This window comes from Haliotis rubra, unplaced genomic scaffold (assembly GCF_003918875.1).
Source record: "Haliotis rubra isolate DU_JTF1 unplaced genomic scaffold, ASM391887v1 Scf620, whole genome shotgun sequence".
Taxonomy (NCBI): Eukaryota; Metazoa; Mollusca; class Gastropoda; order Lepetellida; family Haliotidae; genus Haliotis; species Haliotis rubra.
Genome location: NW_025767325.1, coordinates 437,709 through 455,317, shown reverse-complemented (window position 1 = coordinate 455,317; position 17,609 = coordinate 437,709). Strand labels below are relative to the sequence as shown.

General features: G+C 38.7%; 2 protein-coding genes across 4 annotated transcripts in view; one reads left to right on the top strand and one right to left on the bottom strand.

The window, feature by feature from the left end:
* The first annotated feature begins 68 nt into the window (after nucleotides 1-68).
* On the top strand, nucleotides 69-5,105 carry LOC124256234 (40S ribosomal protein S10-like). Of its 2 annotated transcripts, none has more exons than XM_046690206.1 (4): nucleotides 69-217; nucleotides 2,538-2,679; nucleotides 3,793-3,967; nucleotides 4,903-5,105. In XM_046690206.1, the coding sequence occupies exons 1-4, from the start codon at nucleotides 84-86 to the stop codon at nucleotides 5,070-5,072; spliced, it is 621 nt and encodes a 206-aa protein (XP_046546162.1). In that variant the 5' UTR covers nucleotides 69-83; the 3' UTR covers nucleotides 5,073-5,105. The 2 variants fall into 2 exon arrangements, with proteins under 2 accessions (XP_046546162.1, XP_046546163.1); XM_046690207.1 differs by lacking the exon at nucleotides 69-217 and adding an exon at nucleotides 359-382.
* Nucleotides 5,106-6,367: 1,262 nt separating this feature from the next.
* Nucleotides 6,368-17,609, bottom strand: part of LOC124256233 (ABC transporter G family member 21-like) — a 48,008-nt gene continuing 36,766 nt past the window's right edge. For both annotated transcript variants that reach the window (XM_046690205.1, XM_046690203.1), the window contains exons 9-15: nucleotides 17,383-17,573; nucleotides 16,286-16,518; nucleotides 15,085-15,142; nucleotides 14,328-14,542; nucleotides 13,421-13,511; nucleotides 12,754-12,871; nucleotides 6,368-12,061 (exon numbers count right to left, since the gene is read on the bottom strand). In XM_046690205.1, coding sequence (XP_046546161.1) covers nucleotides 11,857-12,061; nucleotides 12,754-12,871; nucleotides 13,421-13,511; nucleotides 14,328-14,542; nucleotides 15,085-15,142; nucleotides 16,286-16,518; nucleotides 17,383-17,573 — 1,111 coding nt within the window. In that variant the 3' untranslated portion in view covers nucleotides 6,368-11,856. The remainder of the gene's footprint in view (nucleotides 12,062-12,753; nucleotides 12,872-13,420; nucleotides 13,512-14,327; nucleotides 14,543-15,084; nucleotides 15,143-16,285; nucleotides 16,519-17,382; nucleotides 17,574-17,609) is intronic.

The window sequence follows — 17,609 nt, the reverse complement described above, 5'->3', positions numbered from 1 at the left end:
AGTAGCATTATCATCATTGAACATGCACTTTCTTTTGTTTTGAAGTTTTGGTTTTTGTTACTAGTGACATTCACTTTGCAAGAATGATAAATATATGTACGATATCACCTTTAACATCAAAGGATTTTCCTTGTCCGGATTATAACTGTCTCGCAAATTCTCGCTCAACGAACGCGAAGAATTCCTCTTCCGGTTTGAGGCCATCACTGTCCGTCAAGTATGTTTTACTTGGAAATATAATCTGGCAAAATCAGCAATTAAAGCGTACCATCCAGTTCCAAATCACGTCTATGTGTTGATAGTACATTAGTCTCTGAATACAAAGACATCTTTTCTTTGAAAATATTCAAGTTATCAGTCAACTGGCTGTTTTATTCCACATGTATGTATAGATTCATCAGTCAACGACACATGAAGGCATGTTTACACCTTCAAAATAACGTTGTAGTGTAAAGACAACCGATAATGTTGAGATGTATGTATTCTGAGCCCCACATACAGTATTGTTTCTCCTTTATGTTGGTTAATTTGTTTATATGATTGGAACAGAATTGAATAATCATGGCGGAATAAGTAGTCCATAAGTCGAATTTTGCGAATTATGTCTCCTTTAAACATCGAAACTACGTTTTCCAGCTTTTCTAAGATGTGATCACAAGTGACTAAATCTGTAAAGGCAAATTTTAAGTAAGAAAAAAGAAAATGAACACTCTTTTGTCATATCAACAAGGTCAGATGGTATCACATGGGCTTGTTAAATTCCTAGCAAGAGAAATGTCATTGCAGTTTTCATGTTGTAACAGACCCATCTTGTGATGTGAAGCATTGTGAGTACAGTACGGTCACCAAGATCAAATTTCGTGGACTAGGTTAGGTATTTAGGTATTTGTCTATGCATATGATTGCAATATACAATCTTGTGAAGAATTATTGAAGGGTTAGTGTTTACTTTCTTCAGCATTAATAGTGATGAAGACAATAGATAACCTAGAATCAACACTGGCCAGCATTCTGTGGCTACTTCCTTTTTCTTTCAAAATGTAGGTTGTCATGCATGGGTATGTTCATTTTCTTTATTTTAGTCGATAATATACAATCCTTCCTTTCCCATTTTAAACTGAGATAGTATAGCAAGTCTCTGAAAACAATGTCATGTTCAGCTGTGACAGGAGTCTGTTGGATATTGAATCAGTTTGTAGTTCCATCCATGTTGAAATTTGAACTAACCAGATTTCTTCTGGTTTATGGCCCATTTCTGGTGTCCCACGCCGTGATGTTGCTGGAATATTGCTAAAAGCGGCGTAAAACCAAACTCTGTCAGTCAGTCTTCTGGTTTATGGCATCGTAAAGAACTGTTTACTTACATCTGAAATTTGATTTTTTCAGCTGGCCCAGCACATTAGTGCTGACAGAAATTATTTCACACATCAATTTCAAGTGATGCTCTTTGAGTAAATTTCATGACAAATATATCATCTCAGTTCAAGAATCTAAAAGGGCTTAAATTGAACTGTAAACAGATGGTAGTATTTCAAATGTGTTCTGACCCGTGAAGGTCTGGGTTATACTATTGATCTTCAGTAACCCATGCTTGTCGTAAGAGGCAAGTAACGGGATCGGATGAGACTCGCTGACTTGGTTGACACTAGTGTTGGGAATTGGTTGAAATCTCACAACTGATGATTGATTCATTACCAAGGAACATTTTCCTATCCAGGTTGTTATTGCAGATATGAATAACATGATGCAACTTGCTACTTTAAAGTGATGGCTAATATATCATGAACATAAATTTCCCGGAGTCTTAAGAAATATTCAGTCATGGCTTTTCAGTTAGTGAAGTGAGTTTTCTAAGAATTAAAAACATTTTCAGGCCCTGACACTTCAACGATATGTTCCATTGTCAAGTATTTTAAAGACTAAACAGTAGTTCCAAAATTGTTTATGTTCGATTATGAGAAAATGTGATCGATTGCTTGGTCTTTTGGTCACTGCGACCAATCTTCGATTATTTCAATTAATCGGAACACCACTAGTTGACACATGTCATCGGTTCCCAATTGCGCAGGTCGATGTTGATCACTGGATTGTCTGGTCCAGACTTGATTATTTACAGACCACTATCATATAGATGGAATATTGCTGAGTGAGGCGTAAAACTCAACTCACTCACTCAGATGTGTTCTTCAAACTATTAAACATGTCCATTGGATGAGTGCATCTCCCCTTTTCCTAAAAGGGGCAGTGGGGTAGCCTAGTGGTTAAAGTGTTGGCTCGTCATGCTGAAGTCCCGGGTTTGATGCCACACATAGGTACAATGTGTGAAGGCCTTTTCTGGTGTCCCCTGCCATATTTCTGGAGTATTGCTAAAAGCAGCATAAAACCAAACTCACTCGCTTTTCCTAAAACCTAAGAAATAGTAACTTAAGAAAAGGTGTTAATTTGTACCATGACAATATTTGATTGTTACAATCACATGCATATTGAACCCTTTTTTGCTTTGCAATAACTAAATGTTATATATTCTTGTTTTTCAGAATGTTGATGCCCAAGAAAAACCGCGTGGCTATCTATGAATACCTTTTTAAGGAGGGTGTTATGGTGGCAAAGAAAGATTTCTTTGCTCCTAAACATCCTGATGTTGATGTGCCCAACCTCCATGTCATCAAAGCTTGCACAGTAAGTTTGTCATGTTCATGTGCTATTGTGCCCCCACAGCTGCAATTTTTCCCCATGAGTCTGTGGGATGTCACAGTGACAAAATATTGGTAAATTTGTATTGTTCATGATGCTGTTGTTGGGTTGATGTTTTACTACGATTAACAGGTTAACAATTACAATAATAGTGGATGAAAAGGCAGAATATTATTCTCTGGTACATCAGCAAAGTTCATAGTTAGCATTACCCTGGATAATTGCAGGTCTAAAGTTAATGTTTATCCATGCATAGAGAGAATAACAGTGATTTTATTGTTGTATATCACAATATGTTTGGGTCGTTATGTCAGTGTATAAAATGACAATCAGTGACTCATCTTGGCAATGTAAATCCCATGGAGATCATCCTTGTCTTGCTACTCTTCATGTTCTTGTGGACAAGGCTGTCATCCACAGGTGGGGTAGCTTAGTGGTTAAGGTGTTCGCTTGTCACACCAAATTCCCGAGTTCAATCCCCACATGGGTAGAAAGCCCATTTCTTGTGTCCCCTGCCATGATAATGGTGGAATATTGCTAAAAGCGGCATCACTCACTCAAAACCATACGCTAGACAAAAAGTTTTGATCACCATGGCCACCCTTCAAAATTCATGCTAGTCTACCTTCCCGAAACTGGTTAGTTATCAGAACAACACATAACAGTCCAATGTTGGTATTCCACATAGACTCGCTGCATTTGACACATGTTTGAGAGTAACAGCAAGTTTGCTTGAGGCAAATTTCTCAAAGATATTTCCCTGATTTTATGTTTAGCAGAGTTTTAAAAGACTTTCTTCTGTCATTGCGTCATTGCTTAAAGGATTTTGACAATCAGTGTCATTGAAATTGAAATATGAAGCTCTGTCAAATCATGTTGTGTAATTTTCTTACTAGACATTTGGAGCTTCTTTTTACCATTTTGTCAAGTAGATGTAAAAGCTTATGGGACCATTTAAACAGTATGAAATAAAAAGATATGTCTCTGAGCATGATATATGAAAGACAAAAGTACAGTTTTCAAGAAACATCACATTTCAATATATAATGCACAGTAGTTATTTTAAAGTGTTGTGTATATTTATTGTTACCATTACAGAGCCTAAAATCAAAGGGCTTTGTGCGAGAACAGTTTGCATGGCGCCACTTCTACTGGTACTTGACAAATGAAGGTATCCAGTACCTGAGGGATTTCCTCCACCTGCCAGCAGAGATCGTCCCTGCCACACTGAAACGCCAGACCCGACCAGAGACGGCCAGGCCCAGGCCAAAGGGTATGTTACCAAGTACAAAACCGATGCTTGCAATTAATGCTGTGTTTATTTTGGTTCTACGTGAAGTTTTCAGAATTAAACATCAGATGCAGGGGGTTACAAGTGATTGATGCCCTGTTGAACTGTACAGATTATGGAGACCCAAGTTTCAAATTTTACACAGGATCAGACTTCAAGACACACACACACACCATCTCCGTGGTGTAGTGGTTAGATCGTCCGCCCAGAGAGCGGAAGGTCACAGGTTCGATCCCCAACTGCGTCTTACCAAAGACGTTAAAATATGGTACTTGTTGGTCCCTGCCTTGGTGCTCGGCATTAATGGGTACAACAAGGACTGGTCGGCTCGGAGTCAGTATAATGTGTCTGAGTGGGGTATTCATGTTTCACTGTGGCATGGTATCTAGGTGGGCTAGCACTATAATACCGGCTTCAGTCTGGGCCAGTACAAGCAGATGCACATACACATACACACGCATGCACATAGTCATATGAGTGAAATATTCTCAAGCATGACGTTAAACCCAATTTCACCTCACCTCACCTCACCTCACCTTAAGACACACACACTTAATTTTGATGGCTGTTGTAGCTACATTTTCAGGGCCAACAGATTTGGTAAAATATTTTAACTTTGTCTAACAATTCCTTGTGTTTTCATCGACTATATTACTTCCTGGTGTCAGCTCTTATATCCTGGTATCAGCGCCGCTGCCATATTGCTGGAATATTGCTGAGTGCGGCGTAAAACTAAACTCACTCACTTACCTCATATCAGCTGTTTCTTCCTGAAACCAGCTGTATTTTTGGGTGGTGTTATTTCCTGGTACCGACTGTTATTTTCTTGTAAGGGTTATGATATGTTTGTGTTGTTATTTCCTGACATCAGCTGTGTTAGTTCCAGTTATCTTCATCAATGGCGGTGTTTGTTTCAGCTGCTGAGCCAGGCGGCCGACCTGGAATGGACCGTGACAGGCAGGAGTACAGAAAGGCAGGCCCACCTGGCGCCGGAGACAAGAAGTCTGATGTTGGTGCCGGTGCCACACAAGAGTTCCAATTCAGAGGTGGCTTCGGTCGCGGTCGGGGTGGTCCACCAAGGGAATAGACACTTGTATATGTAATAAACTTCTGGTGGGAATTTTTCTGTTGTGATTTGTTCTACAGAAGGGAAGATGACAATATTTGAGAGATAACTGTGTAGCCTCTCCAGGAGCCCATTGAGTATAGAATAAGGGCAGATACAACTTGATATTTCAATTGTCTTCTACAAGTGTTGCACATTAGTAATAATTTCCAGAGTGATTGGTTTTTAGTAAAAGTGATCAAGTATTAGAGTAGAAAAGTCCTGCAATGGAGCCTTCTTCGGTATTCTTCATGTGCATACCAGTAAATCAGTATCTAATATCTTGCATATGTAACTATAACATATTTGTAGGAGGAAATAATTGCAACAGGCCTTGTCGCTAGTGTTATCCATGTGTATATTGGAAACATGCTGTCATCAAATGAAACTGTCATCTGGACTCGAGTGTGGGCCAATTGTAGGAGCCATGCCAGGATTTGCTCAGGTTATGATGTTTCATCTTCGCTCAGTATTTCGCAGATCGGTGCTCTTGCTGTTGATCACTGGATTGTCTGGTTCACACTCTATTTACAGACCGCCGTCATATAGCTGGAATATTGCTGAGTGCGGCGTAAAACTAAACTCGCTCACTCAGTACCTGTGATTTGTTTCTAACGGGACAAAGGTCTAACACCCATGTCACTTTGGGTTTCCTCACCCCCAAATACCAGCATGCACTGCGATGTCAGAAATGCCGTTAAATATTCATGCGAGTTGTAATCAACCTTCAGTTTAATATGTTTCCAGCATCCCTTTGCTGGTTGTGTGTAGGAACTGAATTACAGACAGACAGTTTTATTTAATATTTCAGGCCATATGACCTAGTACAGTCATATTTATCGACTAAATTGACACCCTTTGAGGAGTTCGAAACAACCGAAGCTGGTGGCAAGAGGCAACCAATTTGATTAGGTGGCCAGGTTCAACAACTTGCTTGATTAAGAGGCAATGTACCCGAATAGCATGTATTGTTGCATGTGACAACTTGACATGCCACTGGATTGAGTAGTCAAATATTTACAGGTTGCTCCCTGCAGAATCAAACGAGTGAGTATGGCTTTACCCATAATGTTCAGGCAATATCCTTGCAGTGAACACAAGAAGGGGCTTTACACATTGTACACATGTGGGGGGGAATCGGTTCTTCAGCATGACTAGTGAATGGGCTATGCTACCACCATCCCCGAGAATGAAACAACACCCCTGAAATCTTAAATTTTGGCAAACATTGTCAGGAACTCGCACAGAGTTTTCTTTAAGAAAATACAAACAACTGGTGGTTGTAAAACTGTCCTTTTATTAAATAAAGCTGCTTTTGAGCTCATGACCAAGGCTATGTCTTGGTGACTCTTAATTCACAACAGCACTTATATAGTTAATATAGAACAATTCTGAAATAAACTCTGCTACACAACCTTGAAATAAAGGATCATGGACCTGTTCCACAAAGGAATCTTAGAGCTAAGGTGATCACAACTCAAGCAATTTAACATCTGCTTATGATAGTCTCAAGATCAATTTGGAGAACTGGATCCATGTAAACACAGATTAATAAGAAGTTTAGTTCATGCACTTTTGAAAACGGGCTTGATTAGGTTATTTGATGTTTCTATTGCCTTATATAATGCCAGGTACAAAATTAGTGAGTTGCCTTAATACAATAAAAAGCCTACATTATACAACAGAAAATGCCCCAAATCAGTCGGTCATACCAAGATGTCCATTACCACTGTATGAAAAATTCATTTTCACTTCCGACTTCTTATTCATTTATTCACCTTTATGTGTTTTATGTTCAAGTTACAAGACATTGCCAATATTATGCATAAATAACATCTATTTTCTTGACAACATGCATACAAGAATAAATATAATTGTTCTTACAGGATTAGAACACCAGGAAAATCTCATTCATTGCATATAAGAGAAAACATTTACAAGGCCTGTTCACACATTAGTGTAAAAATATTCTAAAACGAAGTTAAACCATATCAGATCAATGACATGCCACCATAATCACTTTTCATATTGACCAAAACACATTTCACAATCATTTTTTCATGTCTCTTTCAAGGTAAAAGAGTATTCAGATCACATGACTATAATAGCATACTTTGTGTCTCCTGCTGAGATCAAACCTACATGTGCCAACCTTCTCATGCACATAATTAGAGAATATATCAGATCTTGAGTTGCACTACATACTACTACAATGCCAACAACATCTTAGTTTGATCATAACCCACTCTTACCCAGGTGTACACCAAAATACAAAAGCATTCAATCAGCTTTATCCTAATGCATATTGTTTACAGATTCACATAGCAACACACTGCCCTGAAACATTTGGGCCTGGAGATATAATACTGGGGGTGAAACTACACTAATCCAATGATAGCAAATATACTTTTCTTCACAGATAACTTTACCTTGAAACCTGCACTGTAATTTGTATAGACTATGAGTATCGGTATACCTATCCAATCTTGCTGTATCTTTCTACCCCTAATCGATACTGACCCAGTGAAGAGATCAACTTGCCAGCATGAGGTACAGCAGCAGAGTATCGAGTATCAGTTCTTTGCTTGGTTGTAAAGGAAGGAATCAACAACAAAAGATATGGCCAAGGGGTCCAATAATTCAGGTAGGCAGGTATAAAAATATAATCGTGGTCAATAGAAAGAAAAAGTGATACAACAAATGTTTTGGCTGGATAGGTGACAGTAAATGAGATTTTCATTTTCTTAAACATTCTACTTCTGCTTGGCAACTTAAAAAACATGCTATATATTTTTTGTACTTTTCATTTTATAAACTGGATTTTTTAAAAAGTCCCACTTCAGGATATAACTGTTCTACATGACAAACACCACACGTAATGCTCCTCACACCATCAGACATCTTGAAACATCATTTAATTTATTGCAAAATTACAAATGTCTTAAAGTTAAGCAGTGGCAGGGGCATAGCTACCATTATAAAACCCTGGCTTACACATGAATGTTGCTAAAAAGGTTGGGCAAGTCCTCAATACTATCTAAATAAAAAGCTTTGCAACCTATCGGGCTTCCACGAAATAATTGGCTTCCCACGTGCCTGAGTGGGCAGGAAAGATTATGATCTCATCCTGATTTGCAAAACTGCAGGAGATGAGACCTAAAAATACAGAGTATTCATGTACTGGTAATTTCACACAATAGCTATGCATGAAACATGCTGCCATACATACGCATTCCTTGGGTTATATATCTTATTTTGAATCACAGATAGAGGAACAAACTTAAAAAAGAAAATAAGAGATCACTCAGTGAGCAATTTGAACACACAGCATCAGATTCATGCAGGCAAGGAAAATTGAATTTATTATTGCTCTAAAACACAAATTTGTAATTGTTTTATGCCTTCTGATGAACAAATTGTCCTGTAAATAGTTATTTGAAAATTTGTTTTTTCCTCATATATCAATATTTTCAAATTTCAAAACCAAGAGCTACAATAGTGTAACATATGCATAGGTGGATCCAGAGGGGGGTTGCGCATACACACCTTTTGTCATGAATGGCCATTGAAACTCTCATGACAACGAACTGTGCACCTCTCTGTATCAAAAAGCTGTATCCGCCCCTGCATATGTCCTCCCCTGCATATGTCCTCTTACATGATGAGATTACCCATCAGACTGGTTTCAGAACAATGGTGTATTTGAATACAATTTATGCTTTGTTCAAATTTTATTACCTAATAAAATAATCAAATCTGAAAGACAACCAAATGTGTCTTTATTATGATTAAATGTGAAGAGAGGCTGCCATTTTTTAAGACAGTTCAGATCATTTTAGTAAACATTGTTTCAACAGATATGACATCCAGAACAGTAAATACTTAACATAATAGTAATAATTTTATTTACACCGATGAACAGTACTGAGTATCAATCTTTTATAGGACACATAAAACAGCTATCTGAACCATCGACAAACTGCTTAACTGTTTTGACCGAAAATATTCTTTTCCTTATGCCTGCATGAACCACATGGCAATATGCCTGGAATGAAGGAAGTTAAAAAGATGGGAAGATAAAAACATCTGCGAAGCCATCCCTTGCTGCAACAATTTCTTCATAATGAATTTGTTCAGGAACATTGTAATGAAACAAAACCTGCAACAATACATAAACATATATTTTAACATAAACAATATTATTTTCTCAATACATAGTTTAAACTGTGCTTACATGATATTTACATATCATAACAGGAATATTGAAACATAGTTTTTCCGTTACTCAAAATATATAGAAATATACATTATAAATCAATTTTTGAAATATATATATAGATATGTTAAGATTACACAAGAGTATCACCAGGATCATCACAATTCTCCTGTAAAAGTTAAGCTAAGATGGTGTATATATCATAGCACCTACATGGACATTCAATAGAAGCACCACAGTTTAATATACCTATGTTGTAGGTAGATGTGTACAGACAAAAATAGCTCTCAATGCTTAGGTCGGCAGCTGCACACCTTAGAAAATACTGTACAATTTGTTCAGGTAAATATATGCTGCAAACAAAACCATTCAATAAACAAGGTATATATAACTGTGACTTAAAGATAAGGGTAGAAGGCACAGAAAGCCACACATAGAGTATCAGGGAATCCCAGAATAGATCTTGGCTCAAATCAGATCTTGTGGATGCACATCTCGAGATTGTTTTCCTGTTCACCAATAGATGAACACAAGTTATGGAGGGAACTTGATATGCAGACTTGACATACTTCACAGGTTTGTACACACTATGTTCCTCGATCACCCAGGTAATTTGTTGTATAGCCACTGTATTCAACCATCCAGTCAAGTCACAGGAATTTTGTTAATGATCACCATCCATGTAACCTACTAAAAGACTTGTCTCCCTATCAATGAGTGAGTGAGTTTAGTTTTAAGCCGCTTTTAGCAATATTCTAGCGATATCATGGCAGAGGACACAAGAAATGGGTTTCACACATTATACCCATGTGGGGAACTGATCCTATCAAAGTTACATGCGAAAATACGACAAACTGTATACATTGCTTCCTCAGACAACAGTAGGCTTCACACAGTATTCAGGCACAGATATGGGATCACTTCCCTATGTTATAAAGCGCTTCGCTTCCTTCAGCTTAATCCAAATGGTCACACCATTACCCTACACATTGGCCGCATATACTCAAGGGTGATAGAACAACATATATGAAGTATTGACTGAGGACAAAAGGCTGCAATATAGCATATCAGTATTAGGTCAGTAAAAAGTTATGATACAGACACAGACACATTATGTCTGGTTCTGACTTAAGAACATCAAACTCAGAAACAACAGAAGTTCTGTAAAGAATCCATACAAATATAAAAAATGATTTAAAAAGTTTGAAATAAGAAACATAGTTCAAGATAAAGTGGGTGATTTTACAACAAAGAAAAAATTCATTTGCAGAAGCAGCAAATAACCTCCCAATATTTCATAAAAAAGACATGAACACATGGAAAATTATTTCAACAAATATGAACATAGCACACAATACACAGCATCCAAATAGCAACCACAGAGTTGACACTGGGAACAGTACAAATTATCATAATCCTACTGAACAGACATTCACATAATGAGCGTGTAGTTGACCCACAACTTACTTTTGAGGATTTCATATCAATTCCTGAGTATACTGTTAGAACAAATTAACCATTAATCATCAAAGTTAGACTACTGTCCTAAAAATGTTGATTCATAATGTTCCAAGTAGTACCATTAGATTACAAAATGCAATCACTGAGTACAACATACATCTGAGTATATTGAAAGACAGAGTATTCTGAACTCTCCACTTATTTACAATATTGTACACTACAATATTATCAGGAAGAAAATGGATCGTAAAGACTAAAACATTTTCACAAGTCATAATTTCAAAATTTAAAATCCTCCAATACCATTTCGACTATCTATTACAAGACAAATTCCTTTGTAAATCAACTCTTCAAAATTTATTGCCTAACCTCTGTATGATGCTGTACATACAGATGTAGCAGCTTATTGCAATAACAACATTGACATCACCTGCCTCAACATTCACTATCCATGATATGATTAAGCTGTTAGAATTTATCGCCACCAGTGCCTGCAAAATAACTGTAGTGGTGTTGCCCAACATTCACTTACTCACTCTCCTCAGAAACCTTCCTTCCAATGAACACAAGATATAAGAGATATTTTTGTTCATCCACGCAATGCTCAGATCTTGTTCATAATATAACAGATCAATAGATACAATAACTTCTGTAAAAACAATGAATAACAGAACAAAAGAAGCTATATGCATATGACAAAAATACTTAACATTGTGATGAAGCTTATTGCTGCAATTTTTACTGTCCTTGAGGTGCTTCGTAAGAAGCTTGTTCTATTAGATTTTGACCAAGTGGCACATCATACAGCAACATAACTTGTCTGATGAAACAAAGACTGACAATTTATGAAGGCAACAGTTATGGTTTCAATAAGGAAGGGAGACTACTCTTGCAGGCAAGATAGCAATGTTAATAATACTTAACATGCACACACAATTAAGAATGTTTTCACTGAGAAAACATCGGGCAACAACTGATTCCCAGTTTATGTTAGTGAAGCATGGGACACACAATCCTGTTAAAGTATTGGTTAGTACACCTCAGTATGGAGATATCACTAGAAGTACGTCCACTGAGAGCTGCTGGTCTTCAGACAGAACTGGGTTTGTGGACAAATCTGAGGATGAGGTAGCCAAGCAGCCGGAACAAACAGATGAAGAAGATGAGGGGAAAGACATAGACCCAGTAGGATGGCTGCACTTCATAGAAGGACAAGACTTGGTAGTTGGTGACGGACGTTTCATTGGTAGTCAGGCAGCTGCTGAACTGGGAGGCCCCAGTGGTGGTTGCACATCTGGAACAGACAGATTAGATCACAATAATGTGCTGTTTCCACAATTGGAACAGAAGGATTTGATCACAATACTGTGCTGTTTCCACAATTTGAACAGAAGGATTTGATCACAATACAGAGCTGTTTCCACAATTGGAACAGAAGGATTTGATCACAATACTGTGCTGTTTTCACAATTGGAACAGAAGGATTTGATCACAATACAGAGCTGTTTTCACAATTGGAACAGAAGGATTTGATCACAATACAGTAGCTGTTTTCACAATTGGAACAGAAGGATTTGATACAAAACTGAGCTGTTTCCCCCAGTGGAATATGATTAAAAGACAGCTGTTTGCACAATTCGAAGAGAAGGATTATAATTACAAGACTGTGCTGTTTGTACTGGAGTTCCGAGTGATTGAAATAATTGAAGATTGATCGCAGTGACAAAATGACCAACCAAACATGTTTTTTCTTTATTATTATGTGCATTAACAACCATAACAGGACATTTTGATAAATGACACTAACCAATTATTTTCAATGACTGAAAGATTTTAATGAACCAATCATCAATTATGAGATTTTAAAAATTCCCAACACTCGCTGTTTGTATGTCTGTAACAAGAGCATTTCCCCAGTTCTACAACTCCAAGACCATGACACTTACAAATTCAACATTTCATCTCCACTGAACCAAAGACACTTACTGTACAGTTTTATCTCCGGAGAACTCCAGCACCATGAGGCAGTGGAAGGTGTAGTGCAGGAAGGAGAAGTACTTGATCCAGTCCAACCAGAAGGGAAGATGGCGTGTGTAGAAGCCACCTGGGGTAATTTAAGGAAAGTCAATGAATTATTCTGGCCTTCCAAATGGTTAAGTTACAAAAACCATAAATAATAATAATCAGAAGAAGAAGAATATTTATAACGTGCCTTGTCAGGCTTCATATCCTGCTCAAAGCGCATAATCTGATTAGCATTACCCCAGATAACTCAAGCCCTCCTGTGAGGCGCTAGAAAGTTAATAGTCACATGACTTATCCCACCGTGTATCAAATTTCTGCTGGGTGAAATATTGTAATGAAACCTATCACACATGATCAGCTGACTGACAAGAAGTCAGATCTTACTGAAGACTGATCAGAGCAAAAGATCTGATTGGCATTCCAGATTGACATTTAAGACTGGCCTTTAGGTTAAGCCTTAAGCCTAGTCTTCAAAGCAGGTAAGAGTGAGTGAGTGAGTATGGTTTTACGCTGCTTTTAGCAATATTCCAACAATATCACGGTGGGGACACCAGAAATGGGATTCATACATTGTACCCATGTGGGGAATTGCCCCTCAAAGCAGGTAAGAAGAAGTGAGTACACCTACCAAGCAGCATAATAGCCATCATAACAAGGGTCACAATGGACATAGCCTTCTGAAAGTCCATGAACACAATCCCCAGGAACAAACCAATACTCTGCAAAGCAATTAATGCATCCATGTCAAATGAAACAAAACAATAGTAAAACATACATGTATAACACAAGAATTCTGCCACATCATTGCAACAGATAATAAAAATTTAGGAATGATTGGTTCCAACGTGTCAATGCACACATTCAGAAATGTGTTCACCTTAATCCAAAAATAGGAGCGCATTAGCTGTCAACATGTACAGGTATTAAAAAAATATCTCTATATTGAGATAATATCGCAATTCTGGACATTGTAAAAATGTGTTAAAACATATTTGTGACTTTTATAAAAGTCAGAAAGGTCTAAAAGTGTCTGACAAAATGGCTGATTCTGTATCACAGCAGGCTTTCTCACTTGTCAGTTGTAACATAGCTTGATTGACAGATGGTGTGACTACACACAATGCCATTCAGAATGTGGTCAAATGTAACATGTTATATTAGGGATTACACAGTAAGGAACAGATTTAAGTATGTTTTGGGGGTTGAGTCCCATCTGGGATTTGATGAGGCATAACAATATACACTTTTCAGAAGGGGACACAAAGTATGTGATCTAGACTACCAGTTGTCAAACTTCCAGTTTTTGAGGAAGCTGCGGTCAGGGTTAAATTGTGTGCTGGCAATTAGGTACCTGACTCTGAAAGTGTATGACCATGTGCATGATCCTGACAAACCAACATACATAATTAGAGCCATATCAGATTCAAAACCCACGATCACAGGATACTGACACAGTAAAGGGACCTAACTCTGCAAAGTAAGTGGAGTGACTTAGATGACTGCTTCATCCTTTCCTGAACTCAAGGTAGACCTACCTGGCCACAGATGGCCCCCAGCATGACGGTGAAGATCGTCCCGAAGAACGGCCCAGCTCCGTTCAGTCCAATGCACCAGTATGATATGATGATGAAGGCTGTGGGCAGGAGAAGGATAAGAGGCAGCTCGCTGGTCATCTTGGCAAAGTAGTACGCTGAGAGTCGGTACCAGCCTGCAGAGCGCTCCTTCTGGATTACAACCCTCTCACTGGGGACTGTCAGACAAACAACACGAGATATAGCTTCAATATTGGAGACTGTCAGGTTACTACATGCCATACACCATCACAACCATTACAGTCTGTACTGTCGGACAAACACAAGATATAAATTCACACACCCTCAGTGTTTGGACAAACACAGATCATCAAACATAACAACACAATCAGCGTTCAAAATTAACATCGGTCCTTAAGCCCCGAAGCCGACTGAAAACTACTGGGACTCACAGCTTTTGTTTTCTGCAGGTCCTTATGGCCGACAGCTTTTCCATCCCCAATAAGAGTATGTATTATTTCCATAATAAAATATAGGGCCTACACATTCTGACCAGGACCCACAACTTTTTATGGTTCTGGGTCCTTAGGGTCTGCAGCTTTTCAGGGTTAAGGGCAAACACTAAACACAATCATCACTGAGGTCAGATAAGGCACACATAAAATATGCTCATGATACTCTTTGTGGACAGACAGACAATATGACAAATATCTACACAACAGTCCCAGAAGTCAGACAAACAACATGATAAAGTACTCACATGTTGATACAGCATCAAACAGTGGTGTGAAGCTCCAATGGAGTGCGATGAAAAATATCTGTAAACATAATTTATACACACTATAAGGTACCTAAGATATTGTGTCCCAAATGCTAAATGATGGTCTTAAGATGATACAATACTGGGTACACTGATTTCAAATCATACCAGTCATATTTAAAGATTTTCTAAATAAGAAACCATCCTTCTCCCACTCCCCACTCATCCTTCTAACATTGTTACTTTCACTGCTATATCGATGGAACACTACCCAATCCCATCTTTCTAACACACTGTCAACTTTCCATCCTTTTAACACTCCCCACTCACATCCTTCTAAATCTCCCCCACCAATCCTTCTAACACTCCCCAATCCCATCTTTCTAACACACTGCTCCCATCCTTCTAACACTCCCCACTCACTCCTTACACACTGTTCAAATACTTCTAACATTCCCTATGCACATCCTTCTAACACTGTACCCTTCCTTCTAACACTCCTCTCTCCCATCCATTTTCACACTGCTGGCATCCTTCTAACGCTCCCCACTCACAACTCTCTACGCTCACATCCTTTTACACTGCTTGCATCCTTTAACACTCCCTAATCATCCATCCCCTAAAACCCTCTCCACTCACATCCTTTTCACACTGCTTGCATCCTTTAACACTCCCCGATCACATCCCTAAAACCCTCTCCACTCACATCCTTTTCACACTGCTTGCATCCTTTAACACTCCCCGATCACATCCCTAAAACCCTCTCCACTCACATCCTTTTCACACTGCTTGCATCCTTTTCACACTCCCCGATCACATCCTAAAACACATCCTTTTCACACTGCTTGCATCCTTTTCAACCACTGCTTGCCCTTTAATCACATCCCTAAAACCCTCTCCACTCACCTTTTACACTGCTTGCATCCTTTAACTCCCGATCACACATCCCTAAAACCCTCTCCACTCACATCCTTTTCTTGCTTGCTTCCTTTAACACTGCCAGATCACCGGTCACATCCCTAAAACCCTCTCCACTCACATCCTTTTCACACTGCTGGCATCCTTCTTACTCTCGCCACTCACATCCTTCTAAGAGTGCTCCCATCCTTCTGAACCTCCATGTTCCTATCTCTCCAAATCTCGCCTCTATATTCCTTCACATCTGTGTATGGCTCACTGCTCTCCTCCTTATAACACTCACCACTCCCATCCTGTCTCTCAGTGTCTCTTCATTTCGGGGAAGCTGGAACCACAACAGACTGACCAACACACAGAGAAGCAATGCCTCAAGCAGACGCAGTTTGTTGAGGATCCGTGACTTGGAGTTCTTGAAGGTCCGCACTGTGAGCTGTTTGAACTGAGTGAAGAACCCAGTCGGCCACTTGTCCTTATCCTCCTTCAGGTTGAGCATGTCAACACTACCAGTCTCAGAAGCTGCAGTGTGAGTGAGTGAGTTGAATTTAATGCAACTTTAGACATTGTTCCAGGCATGTCATCTTTAAAAGGCTCAGTGTCAAGTAGGAAGAAAAATATTTCCGTATTCATGATTATTCTCAAATTTCAGTAGCGATTTTGAACACTGAATCGTTCTTCTGATTACAAGTTTGAGTGAGTGAGTGTGTCTCAGGCAGTAATATTCCATTCATATTGCTGTGACTTGATAGGATGACAGATCATCTGTGTATGTTTACACATCAGTTATTTTCTCTGATCAGCATTTGAGTCAGTTTTTTATGACAAGAAAGGAATGCAAAGATGGTTTGATGATTAATGACACACTCAGCAATATTGTGGCTATATCAGAGTATGAAATCAAGCCTGTCCGATCGCCCGAGACTTTCTGATGGACAGTCTAAATTTACAGCCAGTCTGATGTTCTGGTAGAATATTTAGATGTTCCATACATCTGAGTAAATTCACCATATCTTGGTGTCTGATATGGTTAAATCCATTTTTGGCTGGTATCATTTTGAAGTTACCAGCCCTGATGTTGGGCTGGGTTTGGGGCTTATTTCATACACTGGCTATATGCAGAAAATCGTCTGATTGTTCCACTGTGCAGCACACCATAAACTCAGGCTACATCCAAGCCTGACATCAGCTGCTAGTACAACCAATACACATTGTTGTGGACCAATTCTATCCCAGAATCAACAAAGGACCCTAAAAGGGCAGATGATAACAGACAGTGATAACACAAGAAGCAAGTGCTACACACCCAACAAACATCAACACCTGGTCCAGAGCTCATATGAAAAGCATTATCAATTTCATATATCATGAAATGAGATTCTTTACCTTCAATATCTGGCTGAAATTTGGCATCAGTTCTTCGCAGTCGCTTGCTGACTTTCCTGTAGATGGGGCTGTGTGTGAGATACTTGAGGCTGGGTTTGAAGGACCGACGGATGGTGGTCAGAGGGGTGCGATCATCATTCAAACCAGGATCAGTGTTACCTCTCAAAACTAATGGCCAATTGTCTGTTCCTCTGAAAACCGATAATTATCAAAGCTAAATTTTCATA

Coding starts and splice junctions, on each gene's coding strand:
- LOC124256234 (XM_046690206.1), top strand. CDS start 84: ATGATAAATATATGTACGATATCACCTTTAACATCAAAGGATTTTCCT. Junction 2,680..3,792: donor ATGTCATCAAAGCTTGCACA/GTAAGTTTGTCA, acceptor TTACCATTACAG/AGCCTAAAATCAAAGGGCTT. Junction 3,968..4,902: donor GGCCAGGCCCAGGCCAAAGG/GTATGTTACCAA, acceptor TGTTTGTTTCAG/CTGCTGAGCCAGGCGGCCGA.